At 37.7% G+C, this 22,934-nt stretch overlaps 1 protein-coding gene across 3 annotated transcripts in view; it reads right to left on the bottom strand.

Annotated features, from left to right (window-relative positions):
• Window positions 1-21,217: 21,217 nt before the first annotated feature.
• The window catches only part of LOC123318010 (eye-specific diacylglycerol kinase), a 291,641-nt gene continuing 289,924 nt past the window's right edge, over window positions 21,218-22,934 (bottom strand). For 2 of the 3 annotated variants that reach the window (XM_044904662.1, XM_044904663.1), the window contains exon 15: window positions 21,218-21,673. In XM_044904662.1, the coding sequence (XP_044760597.1) occupies window positions 21,509-21,673 (165 nt within the window). In that variant the 3' untranslated portion in view covers window positions 21,218-21,508. The remainder of the gene's footprint in view (window positions 21,674-22,934) is intronic. The other variant, XM_044904665.1, reaches the window with a different exon arrangement.

Here is a 22,934-nt window from a genome sequence, read left to right as displayed (position 1 = left end):
TGCATATTATGAAAATTTCACTTAGCTTTCCCCATTGTCACGAGATAGATGAAGATGTTCCAACAGAAACTCTTAATGAAGCACCAAAATATTCCCCGTTCCCCGACGTAAACGCACAAAAGTATAAAAACTTTTTATTCATAAAAATTCACACCAGGGGGCCTATAGCTTGTTTGAAATTTCCAATAAGTTAGGGAAAAAAAGGGAAAACGGTACAATGCCGAGTCGTTAGCTTGTGGTACGTGCTCTGGTTTCACGGAATCGAGTGATAAGGGAAAAAAAATTCGGTAAAGAAGAAATCGGGAAGGGAAGCTAGTATCTTATAAATGTGATGTATTGAAGATGGAACATAATGCTCAATTCCTATATTTGATTTTACTTATATGTGTACTTAAGAACTTATCGTTTACATGTTCAATTTCGTGATTGTGAACTTCATTTCAGAAAACTCATGAATTAATTACCTAAGAGGAAGGATAGCTTTCAATCACACATCAAGAGCATCAATCACTCTCGAAGTAACCTCAAAATTCATACAAAAAAAAAACCAATATGAATTTAATCAGTAGGAATATTCCAGACCTATTTGAGGAAAGTTATTTAAAACCCTTATCAATAATGAAATCACCCCCAGCATCAAAAGGTCTATCCATACCACACCAAAAGGAGAGTTTATCTAAAAAAAAATCTACTACCTCATGCACTCCTCTGAGACTGTGCATGACAAATTCCCCAATTATAAGGATTGAAAATTTTACTCGTTCAAAATTGAATTCGACCTTCGGGTCCAAGAATTTTTCTAAAAAATAGTTAATTCTTTTTTAGATATTGATTTTGGGTGTTATTTGTAACATATTATTTCAACCTGGAAAATAAGATCACTATTCTATGTTTTTTGAACCAGTCAAATTTCACTTCACCCTTGACCTTCCTCGATAATTTGTATTTTCTCTAAACAGATATCAATTATCTGAAGATAAATTACATGGAATAGACCTTTGGCAAATTTTATTTTGTAGGTAGTATTTGTTACTTTCGTTGAGGATTACTTCATTATTCATGAAAAAGAATTGTTTCAAATATTTATTGCAGAAATAAGATAAATCCTGTCATATTCTTGACCTATGGACACGAGGAGTACTTAATAAACTTTGTTGCTCAATTTAATTAGATGTTGAATTTTGGATTTGATTATTCTTACGCTTTTGTTCAGTCGCCATTTTTCCATAAATTCTTTTATTTCTGCCCCTGATGGATATATAGTTTTCTTGATATAGTCACCAAATTCTCGTTTGAGTACTCCAATTTCCTCATCTGTCCAAGCTGAAATATTTGAACGAATGTCAAAACCTTCATTTCTATGAATTTCGAAAAGACGAAACTGATAATTGAAATAATTAGAAGTCAAGAAATTAGCACCTTTCCTGCAAGCAGTACACCTTGAATCTTCATCATGACTCTTCTCTACATCTCCTATAAATAAAAATAATAAAAATAACAGAATTTTATATTCAATTCAATGTTTCGAAATGAGTATGAATCAAACAGGCTGACATCTATAAGTCCATAAATATGAATAAAACAAACGAAATTGGACTGGCAGAAATCTTCATTCAAAGTAAACCAAAGAGAACGTGTCACCATCGAAGAAGGAAGAAGAGTAGCGATAGCTCTTATTATAGCTCCTCAGTACCACATACATTGGTCGATGACGACCAGATGAAGCAAGAGACCTTTTATGAGAGGTACAATTTCGTTTGTAGACTAGATATTTTAGAACCAGTGTTTTCGCGAATTTTTCTTTAGCATTTGGATATTGCTTCACAATGAAAAGTAAAAAATTAATGAGTATCTATTACACCATTAGCCTAAACTCGAAATATTCAATTCCGTGTCAAGACAAAACACTAAAATTGTGATACTGAATATGTGACAAAATGTACAGGGTGGGCAAATTTCGATGTTTTAGCACTACAGCTTTTGAACCAGAGGAGATAGACAAAATCTGATACCCCATTCTCGTTCTCTTTTTCTGAGAAACTAACAAGAGTAGTAGTCATTTTTGGCCACCTTCTTTTGTTTTCGAGTTATAAGCGAAAATTGGAAAAATGGCGATTTCGAAATTAATTTATATCTCCGCTAATACTGATGATAGAGCTCTGAATTTAAAACATTATACAGGCACTTTTTTGAGTAGAATCCAGTGGCGTGCTCGCCTTTTTAGCAGGATTTTTAATTACGAAGCTATGACCCAAAGTTATGTTTTTTTAAATGGAAACACTAGATTTCTGTGCAATTTTTTGAAAGCTTAATTTTTACTGATTTCAAAAATATATAACATCATATGGTTTGCATCAATATAAATAATAAAAAATGGTCAAAAACCTTTTTTCTCAATATTTCTATGGTTTGAACTTCCGTTGAGAATAGAAAAATGTAGCATCTTATTATTACCGCAGTCTCCTTCTATTGGTCCTTTCATTTCTATGCTTCTTACTCAATTTCTCCAAGATTCAAATTTTATGAAAATTGGTAAAAAGCATAGAAAGAATGACATTGCCGGAAGGAGACTGCTCTTATTATAGGAAGCTCTATTTTTCTGTGCTCGTCAAAAGTTGAAACCATAGAAATATTGAGAAAAAAAGGTTTTTGACCATTTTTTATTATTTATATTGATGCAAACCATATTTTTGAAATCAGTAAAAATTAAGCTTCCAAAAAATTGCACAGAAATCTAGTGTTCCCATTTAAAAAAACATAACTTTGGGTCATAGCTTCGTAATTAAAAATCCTGCTAAAAAGGCAAGCACGCCACTGGATTCTACTCAAAAAAGTACCTGTATAATGTTTTAATTTCATAGCTCATCAGTATTAGCGGAGATATAAATTTATTTCGAAATCGCCATTTTTCCAATTTTCGCTTATAACTCGAAAACAAAAGAAGGTGGCCAAAAATGACTACTACTCTTGTTAGTTTCTCAGAAAAAGAGAACGAGAATGGGGTATCAGATTTTGTCTATCTCCTCTGGTTCAAAAGCTGTAGTGCTAAAACATCGAAATTTGCCCACCCTGTACACATCCGAATAAAATCCCTACAATTTTATCACCCGTCCCAGCTTCGCCCTAGTAGAAATTCGTTTAATAAACATTTTGCGTTTAACAAAGAATATATACACCTAGAATATTTTTTATATCGGGAAGTTTTCAGTGTTACTGAAAACTGAAACATTCGCATAAATGAAACGATATGGGCAATGGACAAAATCATCAACAACTGCCTTACGCGTCTTCCCCCTTTCGAAACGTGCAGAACGAACCGCAGATAGAGGAAAAAAGAAATTATTTATTGAGTTCAATGATACATACAAAATCACATTGGGATATATTTCAGGTTAAATAAATAAATTAAATACTCCAATAATGCATAATTTTGAAAACATTTTTTGATTATTAAAAAAAGATATTAGAAATACAACTTTGCGAGATAGTTATATGCTGTCGCGGACTTTTTTGTACAGCTATCCAAGAGCTATATTTCCGTCATACATTGTATCAGGTTTCTGCAGCGCATGTGAGAAAATATCCAATTATGGCTAAGTTTTGTACTTCAATGAAGTTCGAGTAGGTATCTTCAATTGTTGCTAGTGAGAACTATATCCTAAGTCACTCGGGGATAATATAGAATCGTGAGGGTGAAAGAATTTCTCAAATCGGTCCAGTAGTTTCTGAGTTGATTCGTTTCGAACTTACAAATCTTTCCTTTTTATATTATATTAGTATAGCTTAATCATCACATTATCCTGAATAATATTTCAGTGATATGTCGAATGGTGTCTCCAAGAATATATTTCAAATAATTCATACCTTTCTCATGTTCACTTCGTTTCATTATTATACCGTCTTTCCTCCATCTTATCAACTCCTGAAAATGGGAAGCATGAATAAAAAAATACGCGAATTTTGTGGACAGCAATAAAATCAAATGCCATGATTGGAATGCTTCGTTTTAATGGTGAAAATGTATACTTAAAAAGTGCCCAAGAAATAATGAATCTATAGTTTTTCAACTCATGTTCTTATACATTCTGTATACAATATTTTTTATCAATTTGTTATCGACTTATTGGCGCTGATACTTGATGCAAATCCATAACTAAAACTAACTGAATTATAGGATTTTTATGAAGACGAGTCTTCTACCACTAGTGTTTCACATAAAATTGCTTCAGTGGGAATTATATAAATCAGTTTCTTCAGTTCTATATTTCTGATTTGTCATTATTACTGTGATTTTTGTTCGTCTTCATTGTTTCTTGTGATTGATTTTTGAAACCTTAAAGAAAATGGATCAAAGTGGAACACTTTTGATTGAACAACTTACCTCCGCAAAAAGCCGAAGACACCGAAGCATATTTCGTGGTTGAATCAAGCTCTGTGGATTGACAATTCATTAGAAAATTAATTTTTGAACCTTATACATATCGCAGGCTTAAATGTCAAAATGCTCAACTCCGGTTCCAAGGCATAGAAGGACTATTTAATGTATTTCATAATACAGGATGATTGACCCAACGTACTGAAATTTGTACGTTGGGGTTTTCGACAAAGAACTATATATATATATATAACTTCTCCTAGGTCTTCCCCTTCTTCTTCGTCCTTGTGGGGTCCATTTGAAGATTTTCTTCGGAATTCTACTGTCGGGCATCCTCTGTACATGCCCGAACCATATCAGTTGTTTTGTTCGGATGTCATCTACGATGTTACCTTTGACACCCATTATTTCTCTTATTCTGTCATTCCGTACTCTGTCCATTCTTGATTTTCCAGCTGATCTCCGCCAGAAGCCAGATGTTCCCAAGTGAATGACAAGGCTAGAAGTTTTAAATGTTTTTTCAACAGGATCGTTTCCTGCGATCTCCCGAACAACACTGAGAGCTGTACCGAATTTCCTCGGCGTCAGTATTTCTTTCAGTGATACATCTTTGTCCCCGAACATTCTTCGGAAAGCGATGAGAAAACGTGATAGTTCTCTCATTCGACTGTTGCATGCATACACCATTCGTTCTCTTCTATGTATTTTCAGATATGATTCCTCAAAATGCACTATTAGGAGGTCCATCTTTGCCATGAGAAATATCATCAGCCTTCAGCAGAAAATATGGTAGGAATAAGCTTTGATTTTACTCATAATGATCTCCGTTTACCTTATGTTTAACATTCAATTTTGAAATGACATTAGTAATATCGACAGCACAAGCAGTTAGTGTTTGGGATACAGAAGCGTGATGTACTGTTTTGTTCCCTCTTTCAACCATGCAAACCTTCGCATGTCGTCTCAAATATTGTTTGACGAATGAGCCTTTACAATAAGCACAAGGGTAATAGGTTTCATTGAAAGCCGTTCGATTACCTCTCTGTATCTTCGGTCTTGTAGTAACACTTATATAAAGGTTGAAATTTCTAAGTAGCATAGCAGCTTGTCTCCTTTTCTTACTACCTTTCGCAGGGTCAATATTTTGACTACGTCGGATTCAGAATTATGTTTTTTTACAACATGTCGGGAAAAATTTTTTGTTTGCATATCTTCTTCACAAAATTTGCATCGTATATATTGACTTGAGAGAGGAGGTAGCGGCTTTGAGGGCTGGGAACGGAGGAGTTTCTCAGGTTTCTGATGGGATGAACTTTAGTCGTGTGATTGAAGAGATCTCCGAGAGAGAGGTGAGAAGGAAGAATGTGATGATCTTCAATTTATCCGAAGGCGAGGCTAATGTGGGGAAGACTGTTGGCGAGTTGGTTAAGTTTTTTAACCCTGAAGTTAATCTAAAGCACTACAGGTATTTTCGTGTCGGTCGTGCTGTAAACGATGTGCAGCCAAGCCAAGACCAATAAAGATAATTTTTCAGTCTAGGGTTCATGCTGATGAGATGATTTATCGATCTAAGGAGGTGAGAAAAATTGATAAATTCAAGAACATTTTCATAACATCTGATAAGACGCCTCACCAGTTGGAACAATACCGCCGAATTAAGGCTGAACTTAGAGATCGTACTGCTAGGGGTGAAGCCAATTTGATGATTAAATATTTGCATGGAGAGCCAAAAATAATTCAAAAAAACTAGTTGAAGTGTCTAAACAGGCAGGTCATAGTCTTCACTGCTACTACCAAAATGTTAGAGGACTCAATACAACGACTCATGACTTCTTTAAATCTGTTTCAACTAGTGAATATCATATCGTAGCTATATCTGAGACCTGAATGCAGCCCAATGTGTACAGCATGGAACTTTTCACCAGAAATTATGCCGTGTTCAGGAGTGATAGAAACTTGGAGGCCAATTCGGTTTCTCGTGGTGGAGGAGTGCTAGTGGGGGTAAGAGGTGACTGTGAGGTGATGGAGTTTGATTTCTCGGGTTTTCTCGCTGGTTTTCATTCCATTGATGTTGTTGGCTGCAAGGTACTTCACAAATACAAACTTTTTTACATATTTGTTGTCTATATACCTCCAGAGGCAAATTTGTCACACATTTTTAATTTATTTGAGATGTTAGAATCATTAGAATACCTATACGAAAATGACTTACTAGTTCTGGGTGACTTTAATCAGCCTGATTTTGGCGGTGATAAAAATAGGTATCATGACACTGTGATCAGGATAGAACAATTTGCTGGTTTTTACAACTTTTACAACAGTTTAATACCATCTTGAATCGCTCGGGCAGACTTTTGGATCTGGTTTTCTCGAATGTCAACTGCAGTGTCCGTCATAGCGAAGCTCCATTTGTCCCAGAGGATGGATATCATCCTGCCCTGGATATAATACTAACTTCTCCTAGGCCAGCTTCTAGTATCACATTTAATGAATCAATTTTTAAGTTCGATTTTGCAAAATCCAATCTTCCACTTCTCTACTTCGCCATTCTTGAGACGGACTGGACATTTTTGGAGGACGACAATAATGTCAACAGCGAGCGTTCAAACACAAATGAGCAACCAATAGTTCAAGGTAACACCAAACTCGGTGTAAGCAATAATACGAATAAAAATTAATTCGTTTTCTCACAAAATATAAAAGAGCTCCCTGACCACAACGGTCACTCCTTCGCCGTCGACCATTCCCCGAAGCCGGGCTCGGAAACAGCATGAAATGAAATTCCACCAAGAATTTTCCAGCCAGAAATTTCCTTTCCGTCCAGCGAATGCGAAATATGGGAAGGTAAACAAACAGTCGAAGAAGTTGGTTATCTCGATCTCGCCTCTTTTTCTGCGTTGAGTCTGGACTCGGAGTACTTCCAGCGGTAGCGTTGTTGTTAGTGAAGTCCACAATTTCTTCCACAGGAATATAAATTCCTCCAGCATCCGGTTCGATTGGACCACTATGTTTAATTTTGGAGTATTTTGCGGAATTATAAACTTCACTTCAACTCTCCAACGATTTATTTCGTAAAAATCAAATTATGCAAAACAATAGCAGATGTACTCTCTGTTCCACTTAATCTCAGAATCAAAATTGACACATATGAAAATATAAAGAGGGGATAACAACAATGAATATGCGCAAATTTTAAATATACCTACCTAAAGAAGCGGGGATCGAATAGATGTACCCAAAAGAAGAACTCTTAATGCATGTCATCATCATATTCCCTTCAATGGTAGTATCAATATCGATGGTATCAGCAAATTAGTTTAATAAGTCGAATAAAAATCAGAAAGTTTCGGGCTCCGACTATAGCGGTTATGTAAATATAAACCACCGATTACAGAGTAAAATATAAACAAACAGGTCAGGTTATCTATGGTCAGCTGTCAGCTGTACAAAATTTAAAATTAAATCCCCATATTTCTTTCAACTTGTACAATCATATCAAAAACCTGTGCTTAACTTCTTTCAAACTTCATAAATGGTTAGACAAAGATGACAGACAATTGACCTTCGGTCAGTCGGCCAATCAGGAGGTAGTGGGTGGAGTTTTCGGGGGAATGATCCTTCGGGGCAATGAGTTTTCGGGGCACTGATCTTTCGATTCAATGAGTTTTCGGTCGACCGATCCCTACTCAGTATAATTCGCTGTTGGGTACCCACGAGGACAAAATTTCCACTAAAATTCATCCGTTGCGATGGTGATCTGTCAGAAATACACGTTCTGATTGGTTAAAAATCACATGTGTGGAATTTTCAGAGTTATTTACCGAATATTCTGCCTATACATGGCGTTCTACAAGCTCTATGACAAACTTTGACAGAAGGGAGCTGTGCTTCTTTTGAACCTTTTTTTCCCATGAAAGTAGGTCAGATTTGTTTTCGTTCAGGAGTTACAAGCATTTGAAATTTGTTTTTCAGGTCTTGATTGAGTAGGCGGACAGAAAATATCGGTTTTTTAATTATTCATTTGACACTTGTTCCACTAAGGATGGTATCAACAATAACCATACTGAATATGTATGGGCACTTCGGAATCCATATAGCATTAGACAAAGACAATTTCAGCAACGTTTCAGTGTTAATGTTCGAGGTCGGATTTTTAAAAATGATTTGATGCCAGAATGATCGTTTGAATGCAAATTTGTATAAGAATTTTTTGGAGCATAACCTTTTTGACTTCATTGATGACTTAGAGCTCAAAATTGTTTGAAATATGTGGTATCAGCACGATGGTGCCATGGCCACTTCGTTCGCTTGATCTAAATTCTTTAGATTTTCATTTATGGGGACCCGAGTGGGGACCTAAGAAACAGCTTGTTCATCATGTTGAAATCCAATCTCATCAACAATTACTTGATAGAATTCGAGATCTAGCGAACCAAATACGAAATGACCCAAATCTGATCCGCCGAGTAACGGCATCTTCAGTTCGTCAATGGGAAGCTTGCATTCAAGCCGAAGGTGGACAATTTGAACAATTCTTATAGTCTCAAAATTTCCATTTATTATTATGATTTGAACATAAAAATATGATTTTTCAAATGCTTGTATCTTCTAAACAAAAATGAATCAGACATATGTACATAGGAAAAAAATGTTCAGAATAAGCACAGCTACCATCTGTCAAAGTTTGTCATGGAGCTCGTAGAACGCCCTGTATAGGATTTTTAATTTCTCAGTGCACCCCTGGGGTAACATTTTCTATTCTCTATGTACTGTTCATTATTTATTTATTTAACAGCTCGGTATGGAATACAACGGGACAAGCCCAGATTCACCTAGTTTTAAAACAAATATATCGTTACATTTAAACAAAATAAACCAAACAAAAATGATAGGTACTCAACATGAAACAAAATATACACTTAGACATATACCAATATGCAAGCTAAATTACTCATGTCATGAGAAAACATTCCTAAGGGTACGTTCATACCGAAGATGCCTGGATGAGCGCGGTGGAGGTCGCGGTCGCGATCTTTACATCGATTTCAAAACAAACCTTCATATTCTAATGAGACCGTACATACCAAGGATGTTTCACCCGTTCACCCTCGCCGCTCATCATCGCGGTTTTCAGCGATGTCGATAGCAGAACAAAATAGTTTGATTTTATATGGCGATCGGGCAGTTGCCGCGAGGTACCTTGCACTCTTATTGGCGCTCTTCAAATCACGTGACATTCACCAGGGTAACGTATTCATTTTTCAGTTCATTTATGAGCTTTGACTTAAAGGAAAGCATCTTCGACATGTACTGCCAGGCATCGATGTAAACCTCGACCGCGACCTCCACCGCGCTCATCCATGCATCTTCGGTATGAACGTACCCTTAGGTAGCGGTTTTAACTGGGCCAGTGATACACTGAACAAATCTAAATCAGTGCAGTAATCATTACAAGTACTAATCATTCTATAAATAGGAGCATTCTGTCCACTGGTTGTTCTCCAGGAAGGGGCATAAAAAGTGCTATAATTTCGAAGTCTCATATCAGGAATTTTAAATGGAAAAGATCCCCAAATACTAGGTGTATCTAAAAATCCGTTAAGTAATTTGAACAGCAGTACAACATCAGTCATCCGTCGACGACTTTCCAACTTCAACAAACCAAACTTGAACGGTATATGGAAATATTCATGATAATGATAAGCAATATTATTTTTAAAAGCCGAAAACCTCAGAAATGTATTCTGTATGCTTTCAATTCTGGTTATAGAATGTGGATTCCAGATTATCGACTCGAAGGAAGGTCCTGCAATGTCGAAGGACCCATCCAAGCATCTTATTGACATCTCTAAATTAATCGATCAATATGCTGATCAAATATAAGCTTTTTATCAAAAACTACTCCAAGGTCGGAAATGCTATCCACCTCAAGAAGAGGGCGTCCAGCCACATCATATTGACAATGAATCAGGTGAACATTTCCGCTAAAAGTTATTGTTTCGCACTTGTCAAAATTGAGGAATAAGCTGTTTTCTATACAATTATTTTTCAATCTATCGAGATCTTCCTGAATCAGACGACACTCCTTCAAGCTATTGACCGCTCTGAAAAACTCAAGATCGTCAGCATAAAGCAAAAAGACACAGTTTCTGAAACACATTCCAATATCATTCAAATAAATGATAAAGAGATGCGGCCCCTGATGCGAACCCTGGGAAACGCCTGAGGAGTTATGGAATATGAAGGATCGACTACCATTAATTGAGACGAATTGGGATCTTCTATGTATATAAGAGGATATCCACCTCAACAGATCACCGCTTATCCTCACCTCAGCCAGTTTCCGTATCAATATTTCATGACTTATTTTGTCGACCGCTTTTTTGAAGTCCGTGTAAATTACATCTACTTGAGTTTGTTGGTCCATACATTCTTGAAGATATTCGGTAAAGCTAATGCCTGAGAGTTCTTCCTTTATAAAATCCGTGCTGTTGTTCTATTATGGTGCCTTCAACATGACCACTTTTATGTATTGGGATTATGGAAGAGATTTTTCACCTTTCAGGAAACGTTGAGTTGGACTGTGAAAAATTAAAAATGTGGAGGAGAGGTGGGGCCAAAGCAAGCGCGCAATTCGTCAGGAAAATCGGAGGAATTCCATCCGGTCCAGCACCCTTCGAACAATCAATTGAACCCAAGGCAGTCAATACTTCCTCCAATTCAATAGTTATACCCAGCAGATAGTTACTACCATATTAGTTAAGGATATTATTAACATCCGGATATTGACCTCCAGGCTCATAGATTTTTTGAAAAAACCGTGCAAAAAGCCTCGATATGTCCTCCGAGGTATTTCCTTTCTCCTGGCCAAGTGTTATCTTGACTGCCTTGTCTTATCTGAAACATATCTGAAAAAGTGCTTCGAATTGTCGGCTAGATTCAGTTCAATTCTTTCTAAGTACTTCGAACGATCAGAGGATATTAGTCTTTTACAGAGAGAGCGTAGGTTCTTAAAAGTGCAAAAATCGTTCAAATTATGATAGTTTTTCCCTTTTTTGTGAATTTTGTTTTTCTTTCTAATCAATAGTACCGTTTTCGTTGAGAAGAAGACTGGAAATTCATGACTAACTTTGATTTTAGGAATATTTTCTATTAATATCATCCACAATTTCATAAAACTTATCTATCTTCACGTCAACATTATCACCCTTGAGGACAGCATCCCAGTCTATTGCAGCCAACTTATCATTTAATTCATCATAATTGGCTCTTTTGAAGTTGATCTTGAAAAAGCTGATGGTATTTCCAAAAAAAAATATTGAGTAACACCAACATCAAACAAAAATTCTAAGGCTGGATGATGTTTGTCCTCTATAACCTATGGGGATTCATTTCTCATCAAGTGTTTGATACCAATATTCGAGTACCAAGGTCGAGTATTTTCCCATTTTTGTTAACAATATTGTTGAACTGAGCAAGTTCCATGAAACAAAGAGTGTCAATAATTCTAAAAGTACTGTTCGATAGATTCAGTGGACTGTATTTTTGAATGATAATTTTTAGATCTTCTTTTGGGGGCTGAACTCACCAGTCTTCCGCTCGCCACAAGTCCACACACAGCCGACACCCCCGGCCACTTCAAACGTCCTTTTTGCGGCGCAACAATTTCTTTCTTTAGATCGAAAATCACAGTTTTCTAAGGATACGCGAATTTGCGTTTTATATCTGCGAGGAAAATTTGTGTTTATGTAAGTTTAAGCGGCGATTTCTTTGTCTTCACCCTTCAAGGTTTTAATCGAGATTGTCCTCTTCTGTCCAGCCCCATATGTTGAATATGACCCGTGCAGAGATGCGCGAGAAAAAAAAAATATCTACCGGGGCTTCGCATGAAGTATCTCCTTCATACAAGAGCTCAGGACGAAACATACCGCCCATCTAAAATAAAGAAATTAATTTTATAAAGAGAAAGAAAAAAAAAACATATACATATATACATATACCCTATATCTCTCTCTCCGAAATCAACTACTGGCTAGGGAGAGGGCACACCTTACTAACAGGACGCTTAAATATTTCCTTAGTGGTCCGCACTGTAACTACTCTCGTAACTGCATCTGATCCACTGTGTAACTCAATAACTCTCCCTAAATGCCATTTTAGCGGAGGAGACAACTCGTCTTTTAATAATACTAATGTATTCAACTGAATAGGAACAGATGAATCACACCACTTGGATCTCTGCAGTAGCGTGTGCAAATATTCTTTATGCCATCGTGACCAAAACTCCTGACTCAATCTTTGCACGAGCTGCCATCTACTCAATCTGTTTATTTTCAAATCTAAAAAATTTTGCTCAGGCAAAGAATTGAGAGGAGCCAAGGTTAAAAAATGGCCTGGCGTTAGAGGATTCATATCATTGGGATCAGAGCTGAGAGGGGTTAAAGGTCGTGAATTCAAAATGGATTCTATTTGAACCAAAACCGTAGTGAACTCCTCGTAAGTGAGAAGCTGATCTCCCACCACTCGCAACAAATGGCTTTTGGTCGACTTTATACCAGCCTCCCACAATCCTCCAAAATTTGGAGAATAGGGCGGAATGGTATGAAAAATAATACCTTCAGATTCTGCAGATTCTTTCATAATATTTTCGAGAGTACGAGCAGCTCCGCGAAATGTTGTACCTTGATCGCTATATATGTGATAGCACTGTCCGCGTCGCCCGATGAAACGCCGTAAGGCTGCCAAAAAGGTCTCTGATGAGAGATCTGAAACGAGCTCGAGATGAATGGCCTTCGTAGCCATACAAACGAATAGGCATATATATGCCTTCAGAACCTTACATCCTCTTGTTCGACTCATAACAATCGTAAAAGGACCGCCGTAATCTACTCCGGCGCTAGAAAAAGGTTTAATTTGAGATATGCGCACTGCTGGAAGATCGCCCATAACGGGCTGAACGTGCAGCGGTTTCACTCGAAAACACCGGTTACACTTAGAAAGCACCTTACGAATATTTCGTTTCGCGGAAAATATCCAATATTTTTGCACCAATAAATTATGGAGAGATAGTATTCCTGGATGCAAATACTTTTTATGAAGACTTTCAATTAACAGATGAGTCAATCTGTGGTCACCAGGAAGGAGAGCCGGGTGAATTTGTTCGAACTTAAGTCCTGAATGGACCAATCTGCCGCCCACCCTGAGGATTCCCAGTTCGTCTAAGAACGGACTTAGTTTGCGAAGCGGCTTAGAAAGAGCTTTCTTTTGAGATAAAAGAGCCATTTCTCTTGCGAATACAGAATTTTGAGTGCTCCTTACTATTTCATTGAGAGCTGCTTCTGAATCAAATAGGGTAATTATACCCTTGATCGCTCTTTTAGGATTACGACAGTTGAAAATGAAGCGTTTGACATAAGCTACAATTCTTTGTATTTTAACCAGAGAGGAAAATTTGTTCAATAAATCCTGAATGAGATCCGAACTTTGCTCAACAGTGACAGTCAAAACTGATGAAAGCTTCTCGCAATCTGTTTCCGGTAGTAACTCTTTATCCTTCAATATTATATTCGAAGGCCACTTTTCTTCTGCGAGCTTCAACCAAGATGGCCCCGCCCACCATAAGGAAAGTCCAACCAGAGTGACTGGAGTAACTCCTCTAGAAGCAGGGTCAGCTGGGTTTTCGCTTGAACCTACATGATACCAAAGGGATGGGGTGTGAACCCTTGAATGGTCGTTACGCGATTAGCAACGAAACAGGTCCATTTATGTGGACTGCTTTTTATCCACGAAAGAGCGACAGTAGAGTCTGAATATGCGAATATTCTGTCGAATATTAGTTTTCCTTCGAAATCCTTTTGTACCTTGTGTAGTAGTTCAGCTAGCAATAGAGCAGCGCTGAGTTCAAGGCGTGGAATTGATATGCGTTTTAAAGGAGCTACTCGCGATTTAGCGCATAGAAGATGCGTTGATATAGAATTATCTGCGTGTATCAATCGCACATAAACCACAGCGGCATAACCGACATTACTAGCATCACAAAAACCGTGGAGTTGACATGATCGCATGCCTTTCGATGCTAGAAAACGCGGAATAGTAATATTAGAGAGTTGACACATTTCCTTCCTGATGTGAGACCAAATTTGAATGATATGGTCAGGCGGAGAACTATCCCAATCCAATCCTAAACTCCAGAGTTGCTGTATTAGATGTTTCAAATTCAAAACGAATGGCGTTAAAAACCCGAGTGGGTCGTATATACGAGCTAATTCTGACAGTACACTGCGTTTCGAGCAAGTCTCACCGAGAGGTTTCACGCTATAAGAGAATGAATCCGTTGAGGGATTCCATTGCAATCCTAATATCTTTAATGTCGAATCAGGTTCCAAATCAAGAGTTATTGATTGCGTTTGTTCCACGGAATCAGAAAGATGAGCAAGAAATTGAGGATCATTGCTCGCCCATTTTCTGAGTTCGAAGCATGATTTTTTTTAAAATATGAGTGAGGTCTGATTGTATTTTAAGAGCTTCCGCAAGCGAGTCAGCACCAGACACAATGTCATCTACAAAAGTATCTCCCTCCAAAATAGAGCACGCGATAGGATATGCAAATTTATTTTCATTAGCTACTTGCTTTATACAACGCATGGCTGTAAAGGGACTACTTTTAATACCAAAAACTAAAGTTGTTAACCGATACTCTCGAATCGGTTCTGACTGATTAAAGCGCCATAATATGCGTTGAAAATCTTGGTGATCCGTTCTGACCAGTATTTTTCTGAACATCTGTCGTATGTCCGCGGTGAAACAAACGGCATGAAGTCGAAATCGCGAGAGAATTGACGAAATATCTTGGTGTAGTTTAGGTCCACGAAGAAGGGTGTCATTGGGAGATAATCCGTTAGGGCCTTTATGCGAGGCGTCGAATACAACTCTTAATTTCGTGGTCAAGCTCTCTGGTTTTAAGACGCAATGATGAGGTATATAATAAACCGAAAGATTTTCAAAATTTTCGGTAATCAATTGCATGTGCTCTTGATCTAAATAGTCCTGCATGAACTCGCGATATTGTTGGTATAAGAGCGGATGCGAAATCAATCGCTTTTCTAGAGATAAGAAACGTTTCAATGTCTTCTGACGAGTATCACCGAAAACAGGAACCGAATCAATAAATGAAAGTGAAACGATAAAGCGACCAGATTCGCTTCGAGATAAAGTTTCAACAAAAACCTTCTCCGCCAATGAATCCTCAGGTGAAAGCACCTCACGAGCCTCAACCTGTTCGAGTTCCCAAAATCTTCTCACAAAGCCTTCCAGAGTGTTATCATGATATTCTAAAAACGAGTTGATGATCTTAGTTGGAGCTAAATCAATATTTCCCATAATCACATGCCCGAAAACTGTATCAAGCGCTACCGGTTCATCCGCAGAACCTCGAATACTTGTGCCCTTCAACACATGTGCGAAAATATCCGCACCCAGTAATAAGTCTACTGGTGCTGACTTATTGAAGTCAGGGTCCGCAAGAGTCAAGGTACTAAACTGTTCAAATTTACTTCGCGGAATTGTGGTTTGGGGCATATTGGAGCAAAAATGAGGGATGATCACGAAGTCAACATTTAACTCTGGCTCATCTGAATTATGTGGTTTTAATATGCAAGAAACACCTCGATTAGCTTTAGTAGCTGTCTGACCCACCCCTTTAATATTAACAGAAAGTGCTGTGGTGGGCAGTCGCAAGGAATCACAACATATTTTCGTCATAAAAGATGACTGACTTGCACTGTCTAGCAGTGCGCGCAACGTGCGATATTCGCCAGAATTGTCGAGTATGTTGACCAAGGCGGTAGACAATAAAATAGTGCGTTGAGAATTAACGAATAAATTGACGCTATCTTTAACGTCCTCGGAACTGTTAGTGCCGGTTGTGCTAGTCGCTGCACCTTCGGTTAGCGAATCTGAGCCGAAATGCAAAAGAGTATGATGTTGTTGCGAACATTTTCGGCAAACAGACTTTGATTTACAATTCGACACAGTATGTTTATCACCCAAACAATTGGTACACCATCTCTTATTCTTAACTAAAGCATATCTTTCTTTAGCCGACTTATTCAGAAATTCTGGGCAACTATATATCAGATGCGATTGAGAGCAGAAGCTACAGCAGGCAGATGTAGACGCGGATGAATTCACCAAAAAACTTGAACTCATTCCTCCCTTTCCTGCAATATTCTTATAAACAGGTTTATTTTTCGGGATATCCGATCTTCTAGTGTGTGAATTACATAGAGCAACATTATCCCAAGCACTACATTGCATTTCCAAAAATTCGCATAAAGTTTTGTAATAGTGGTGAAGTATAAGACTTGATCCGCATATTAACTCGAATCTTGTTTGTGTAACGGAATCTAATCGATCAAACAACATACTAAAGACGACGAAGTCCCATTGTTTGACTGGAAAATTGAGGTTTTCCAAAGCGGAGAGATTTTCGGAAAATGTATCGATGAGAACACGCAATCCCATTAAATTATCAATCACGTTAATGCGTTTAGTTCTTTCAATTGTTTGCCAATGGGCCGCTGCTATCAATCTTTTATTTTCGTATCTCTTTCTGAGAGCAGAATATGCAATGAAATAGTTCGCACTGGTTATCGGGGTACATTTGACAACGGAAAGAGCGTTACCTTTAAGTGAAGAGATCAAATAATTATATTTATCGATATTGGACAGCGCAGTATTATTATGAATCAATGAATCGAAAACATCTGAATATGTCTGCCATTGCCTAAGATCACCGTCAAATGTGGGCAGTTCGAGTTTCGGCAGTCTAACTTTACAATGAATTTCCTTATTTTCTGTCAGCGAAGATTCAACAATAAGTTGCTCATATAAGGACTGAATATAGTAATAATCATCGTTGAATGCAGATGAAATTTCATGATGTGGTTCGAGATCAACTCCTTCTACTACAGCGAGTATAGAAATGATTTCACTATGAATTGCTTCGGAATTTTCAAATATCGCGTCAATGCGTTTGAAACGACATTTGAGGTTCGTATGAACATTAGGGTCAGTCAATGCCTGATCAGCCACTTTCTTCAAATCTTTGATTTTTGCGATTGTGCTATCGCGTTGAGCTAATAAGCCCTTAAGTTTCCTATCGGAGGACATTTCGAGAAATTATAGAAACTAGAATTTTTTCCAGATATCAATAACTAATTATGATCGCGTATTTTTCTTATTGTTTATATTAGGAAAACAAATGAAATATTTTATATTTCAAAAATGGTGAGTATTAATGCGTATGAGAGAGATATATAAAAGCAAGAGTGAGATGAATCAAAGCGAGAGTGAGATATGTTTAAGCGAGAGCGAGAAAGGAATGTGCGAGTAAAATTGTACCCGATGGGGGTAGATAATTTCAGAGAGAGAGAAAGAGAGAGCGGTATAATGACCAGCGCAATGATGAAAATTAGAAAAATATGAAAATTGAAAATGGCTGCAAGTGAAGGAAGCACTTCAGACTAAGAAACGAACAAGAAAATGTAGTCCAGACTTTGATGGTGAAAATAATCCGGCTCTGCAAGGATCAAATATGTTCGATAGATTCAGTGGACTGTATTTTTGAATGATAATTTTTAGATCTTCTTTTGGGGGCTGAACTCACCAGTCTTCCGCTCGCCACAAGTCCACACACAGCCGACACTCCCGGCCACTTCAAACGTCCTTTTTGCGGCGCAACAATTTCTTTAGATCGAAAATCACAGTTTTCTAAGGATACGCGAATTAGCGTTTTATATCTGCGAGGAAAATTTGTGTTCATGTAAGTTTAAGCGGCGATTTCTGTGTCTTCACCCTTCAAGGTTTTAATCGAGATTGTCCTCTTCTGTCCAGCCCCATATGTTGAATATGACCCGTGCAGAGATGCGCGAGAAAAAAAAAAATAATATCTACCGGGGCTTCGCATGAAGTATCTCCTTCATACAAGAGCTCAGGACGAAACAAGTACTATCATCAACATTAGTGGGTAGCAGAGCGTTGTTGCCATCTTGACTTACCCAATTGACAGTAGGGCAGTTGAAATCACCGCACATTAATATAATTTCATCGCCAATGGCAAATTTATTTGATACCAGTTCGGAGGCAAATGATGCAGACGCAGTCACGTCACCCGGCGGAAGATAAACGCAGAACAAAAACATTTCACACAATTGATCACGACCACGAGCCACAAATCTTCGGCCTCACTATTGAAGTTCATCAGAGGTTCAAGTTTAAGCCAATTTGCAACAGCCACAAGCACCCCGCCACCGTCTTTCGTCAGGGAAGAGCTGGATCACTTCGGAATATCGAATAATAGTCACTGTCAACCAACTCACATCTACAGTTTCATTCAGCCACGATTCTGTTATGAATACAATATCGTGATGATTTGATTCAATATTTTTTCTAAAATTACATAGTTTGGTCCGCAAACCGCGAACGTTCTGACTTCCGATAGGCAACATGTAAAGCCATAAAATTCAATAATTATATGAGCAAAATTTTTTATTTTCTTAACTCTTTGTTTTTACTATTTTTTTTTTTAAATATATATTCTTTCATTATCTTAGCCGAGCACGAATGCTGCCATTCTGAACCCATACATACGTGAAATTGTTATCGCGAGCAGCCATTCTAGCATTCTTATATAGTATTTTATTCCTTGTTGTGAGATGTTCGTTTATATAACACCTTGGGGCAACATTATCAACCTTGAAGCCCTGTTTGCCACCCTGCTGAGCTCGCTTAGTTTTAGATAAAAAATTCTGTTTGTCAATTTTTGACCTGAACTTTACGATTATATTCTTAGGCTCATTCGGCAACCTTTTCGGGACTCTGGTGACAAAATCCAACTCCTCCGGTTTAATCTCGTATTCCATGAAAGAATCAACCTTCTTGTTCAGCAGCCTGTCTGCATCCACTCCTGGATATAGGCCTCCCCTTGAATCTTCCAGTTCATTCGGTCTTTGCCTTGATGTCATCTAACCAGCGTTTTGGTGGTCTTCCTATACTTCGTTTATGTGCTCGTGGTCTACAATGTACAATTTCCTTTGTCCATCGATCGTCTTCCTACCGAGCCACATGTCCCACCCAGGCCCATTTCATTTCCGCTATCCTACCTATTACATTGTTCGATTCCTGATCTCATCATTTAGAATATGCTCTCTCAAGGAGATTCCTAGCATAGCTCTTTCAATAGATCTCTGGGTCGTTCTCATTCGATTTGCTGAGTGGACTGTGAGTGTGAGTGTCATTGTTTCTACTCCGTAGGTCAGAACTGGGAGTATACAGGTGTTGAAGACTTTTCTCTTTAGATTTATAGGAATGTCTGGATTTCTAAGCACATTTCTAAGTTTTCCCACTGCGGCCCAGGTCATACGGATTCTTCTCGTGATCTCTGCAGTTTGGTTCTCTTTGCCAAGTGTTATTGTATGTCCCAGGTATACATATTCGTTGACTTTCTCGATCTCACCACCATCTATTTCGACTTTAATATTTTGGTCAGTCAATACTTTTGTTTTGCCTAGGTTCATCTTTAAGCCGACCTTCTCTGGCTCCTCTTTGCAATTGAAAGAAAGAATCAATACTGGTCATTATTTCTATTAAGTTTTCATTGTTTTTCTCTGGAACATCCATTATTTCAATGATATTTTCCCTTGCATGTTGTTCCAGACTGTCCAATCCAATCCTATGATCAAGATTGGAAATTTCTTTTTTCATGGACTCATTTTCTACCTTCAGTTGATTAGTGAGCTTAACTACTTCATCCAATTTCAATAACTTCCGCTCGAAATCAGTGATTTTACCTGAGCAGAATTCTACTGATGTTCGAAGCTCATTTACATTCTTATTCAGAGCCGCAATCATCCTCGTCAGCATCTCGATACCTGCCGCCTCGCCGCAATCCACGCCAAAGTGCCAATCGACGCCTGTTTAGCTAGCTAGAAATCCAGACCTACCTCTATGGTCGCAGGCAGCCATCTTGAAGACCTTCGAGAGAGACCGAAAGAGGCAGAGAAAATGGGAATATCAGAATGATGTGGCCGATACTTGATGAAAATCCATAACTGAAACCGATTATATGATTTTCACAAAAACGAGTTTTTGAACCACGAAAAGTATTTCGCTATAACAATAGCATCTCGAGTACTACTCAATAATACCCGGTAGCGTCTGCCAGTTTTCAATAAGGGTTCATTAATTCCAAAGGTTTTTCGAGGGGAGAAGAAGCTGTGTTGCTCTAACGAAGTCGAATGAGACCGAAACTATGGTCACCCTATGCTTTTCTTCGGTGGAACATTCTCCCTATAATGGCCCTGGCGATGGCAAATTGACTGAATTAGCTCAATTCAGATCGTAACACTTCATATATATATCAGCTGGTGGAATGCATCTAAATTGATTCCTATTGCCAAATCGTTTTCTCAATTGTGTTCCGAAGTAGATGCAACCAAAATAAATATTCCTTAGATGACTGCAATTTCATCTTCTTTACCAATGCGCACTGAGCACTAGAAAACGCTGTAGTGAACTTTACAAAGTCATTGTAGTGAACTTTACAAAGTCACTGTAGAGAACGCAACGTCTTACAGCTGTGTCTATTCGGGTGACTCCAGGGAATCATATATTGAAGAATCAGCCTTCCCAAATTTCTTTCTCGTGAATATTTCTAGCTTGTAGACTAATAGGTTGTAACCATATTTAGTCGTTACTGTATCGGTGGTTGTGACAGTAAGGTTGGATAATGGGTATTGAATCCCAAATGAATTATCAATGTCATAATGTTCAAGAAAAAACATATAGAGTATGATAAATTTATTCAATGCTCGTTGAAAAATTCATTACATCCCCAATTATAATTATAATTTACCTTGAAGGTATTATCAATTAAACATGCTTCTCAATGTGTCTGTATTCATATGTACTATTTTCTGATCAAGCATTATGAAGGCATCAATGAAATAACTTGAATCTGATCTATCTATTCTACTAAATAGCTTGAAAAAAAATCAAGGAAGAATAATTATTCTCCACAACTTGATTCAAAGAATTGAAATAATTCCTACTCCGACAAGCTCGAAATGGACACCATTATTTTTCCATCAAATGCTCCACCATATTGAAGTCCGTGAATATATAATTGATCATATAATTCACCAACTCTATGTCACCATTTATGCAAGCTGCGTGCAGTAAATTACATCCTGCTGAACTCCTCAAAGCAGAACAGAATCCTTGACGTTTCAGAAATTGTGCCTGAAAAATTATCGAATAAAAATCGTGGTATGAAAAATAGGCAGTAAATGTATAATGAATTTGTCGAATCAGAAATATCATTTTTATCATTATTTTGTATGTTGTATTATATGAGTATTACCGGTCAAATGGAAGCTTGAACTGTTTAACTGCCCTGTTCTATCTGAATTGATTAATGGAAAAATTCAATCAAGCCCAAATCCTCTATAAAGCCTGTTTATAACAGGCGAAAATTCTCTACAGAATTTTGGCAAGAAACTGGCAGAAATAATTTTGTATGCAACTGAACAGTGAATTCTACCGAAAGTACGTATGTAACTGAAGAATATTCACGAGTAAATTCTCTAGAGAATTTTCGGCTGTGACGAACGGGCTTGAAGAAAACAAAGATTATAGAGTTAGGAAGATGGGAAACGAAGCGACTACATACAGTGACTTCATATACCACAGTGACGACAATAGACGTCCGCTTTTTTATTGGTGGGACCGTTTCCGACCTTAAATGGCCGACAATGTTTACATTTGTGACAGAACTCGACAAGAGCGGACGTGTTGTAAAAGAGAAAGTGGAAGAGAAAGTCGAAGTGAAAGTGTACACTAGCGAAGCTACGGAATATTTGATTCCGTCTGTGAAGTTTGTGTAGGTTCTATATTTGTTATCGAAATTTTAATTCGTTAAAATTTTCAAAGTTGGTGTTCATCTATCAGTGTCCAGATCTTGAATCGTTGGTACTACGTAAAACATCAGTTGAGCTTATTTTTCGTATCTTTTTTTCTGATTTTTCTCATAGCGTAGAAGACTTTTGGCTTTATACCATAGTTTTATATTAGACTATTTCAGTGAAGATTCCTGAATATTTTATTATTTTCAAATTGTTTGATATTTTGAAAAATCTGAGTAAAAAACCATGTTGGAAACCTCAGATAATGAGGGTTCCTATAGGGAAGCGACTGATGCTGAAGAATTCAGCGACGGCGAACACGAGTAGCTTGTAGAGCTCGGGGAAGAGAATGGGCAGTTGAAAGCTCAAATTGTCAAACTGACCGAAACTGTGTCACAGTTGGTCGGTGAGATGCGCCTCTTGAGAGAGGAAATGACCCGAAATAATATGCCAAAATCCCCCACTTACGCCACAATTACAAAACCGGTAGCGGGTTCCAAAAATAATTCCCTTAAAGGAATTGTTCCACAACCCGAAACAAAGAAAAATGATACAACGTTGGTTGCGAAGGCCCCAAACGCGCCCCCAACTAAACGCGC

The sequence above is a fragment of the Coccinella septempunctata genome, chromosome 7 (genome assembly GCF_907165205.1).
Source record: "Coccinella septempunctata chromosome 7, icCocSept1.1, whole genome shotgun sequence".
Classification (NCBI taxonomy): domain Eukaryota; kingdom Metazoa; phylum Arthropoda; class Insecta; order Coleoptera; family Coccinellidae; genus Coccinella; species Coccinella septempunctata.
The sequence above is the reverse complement of the archived record's forward strand: the minus strand, read 5'-3'. Positions and strand labels throughout refer to the sequence as shown.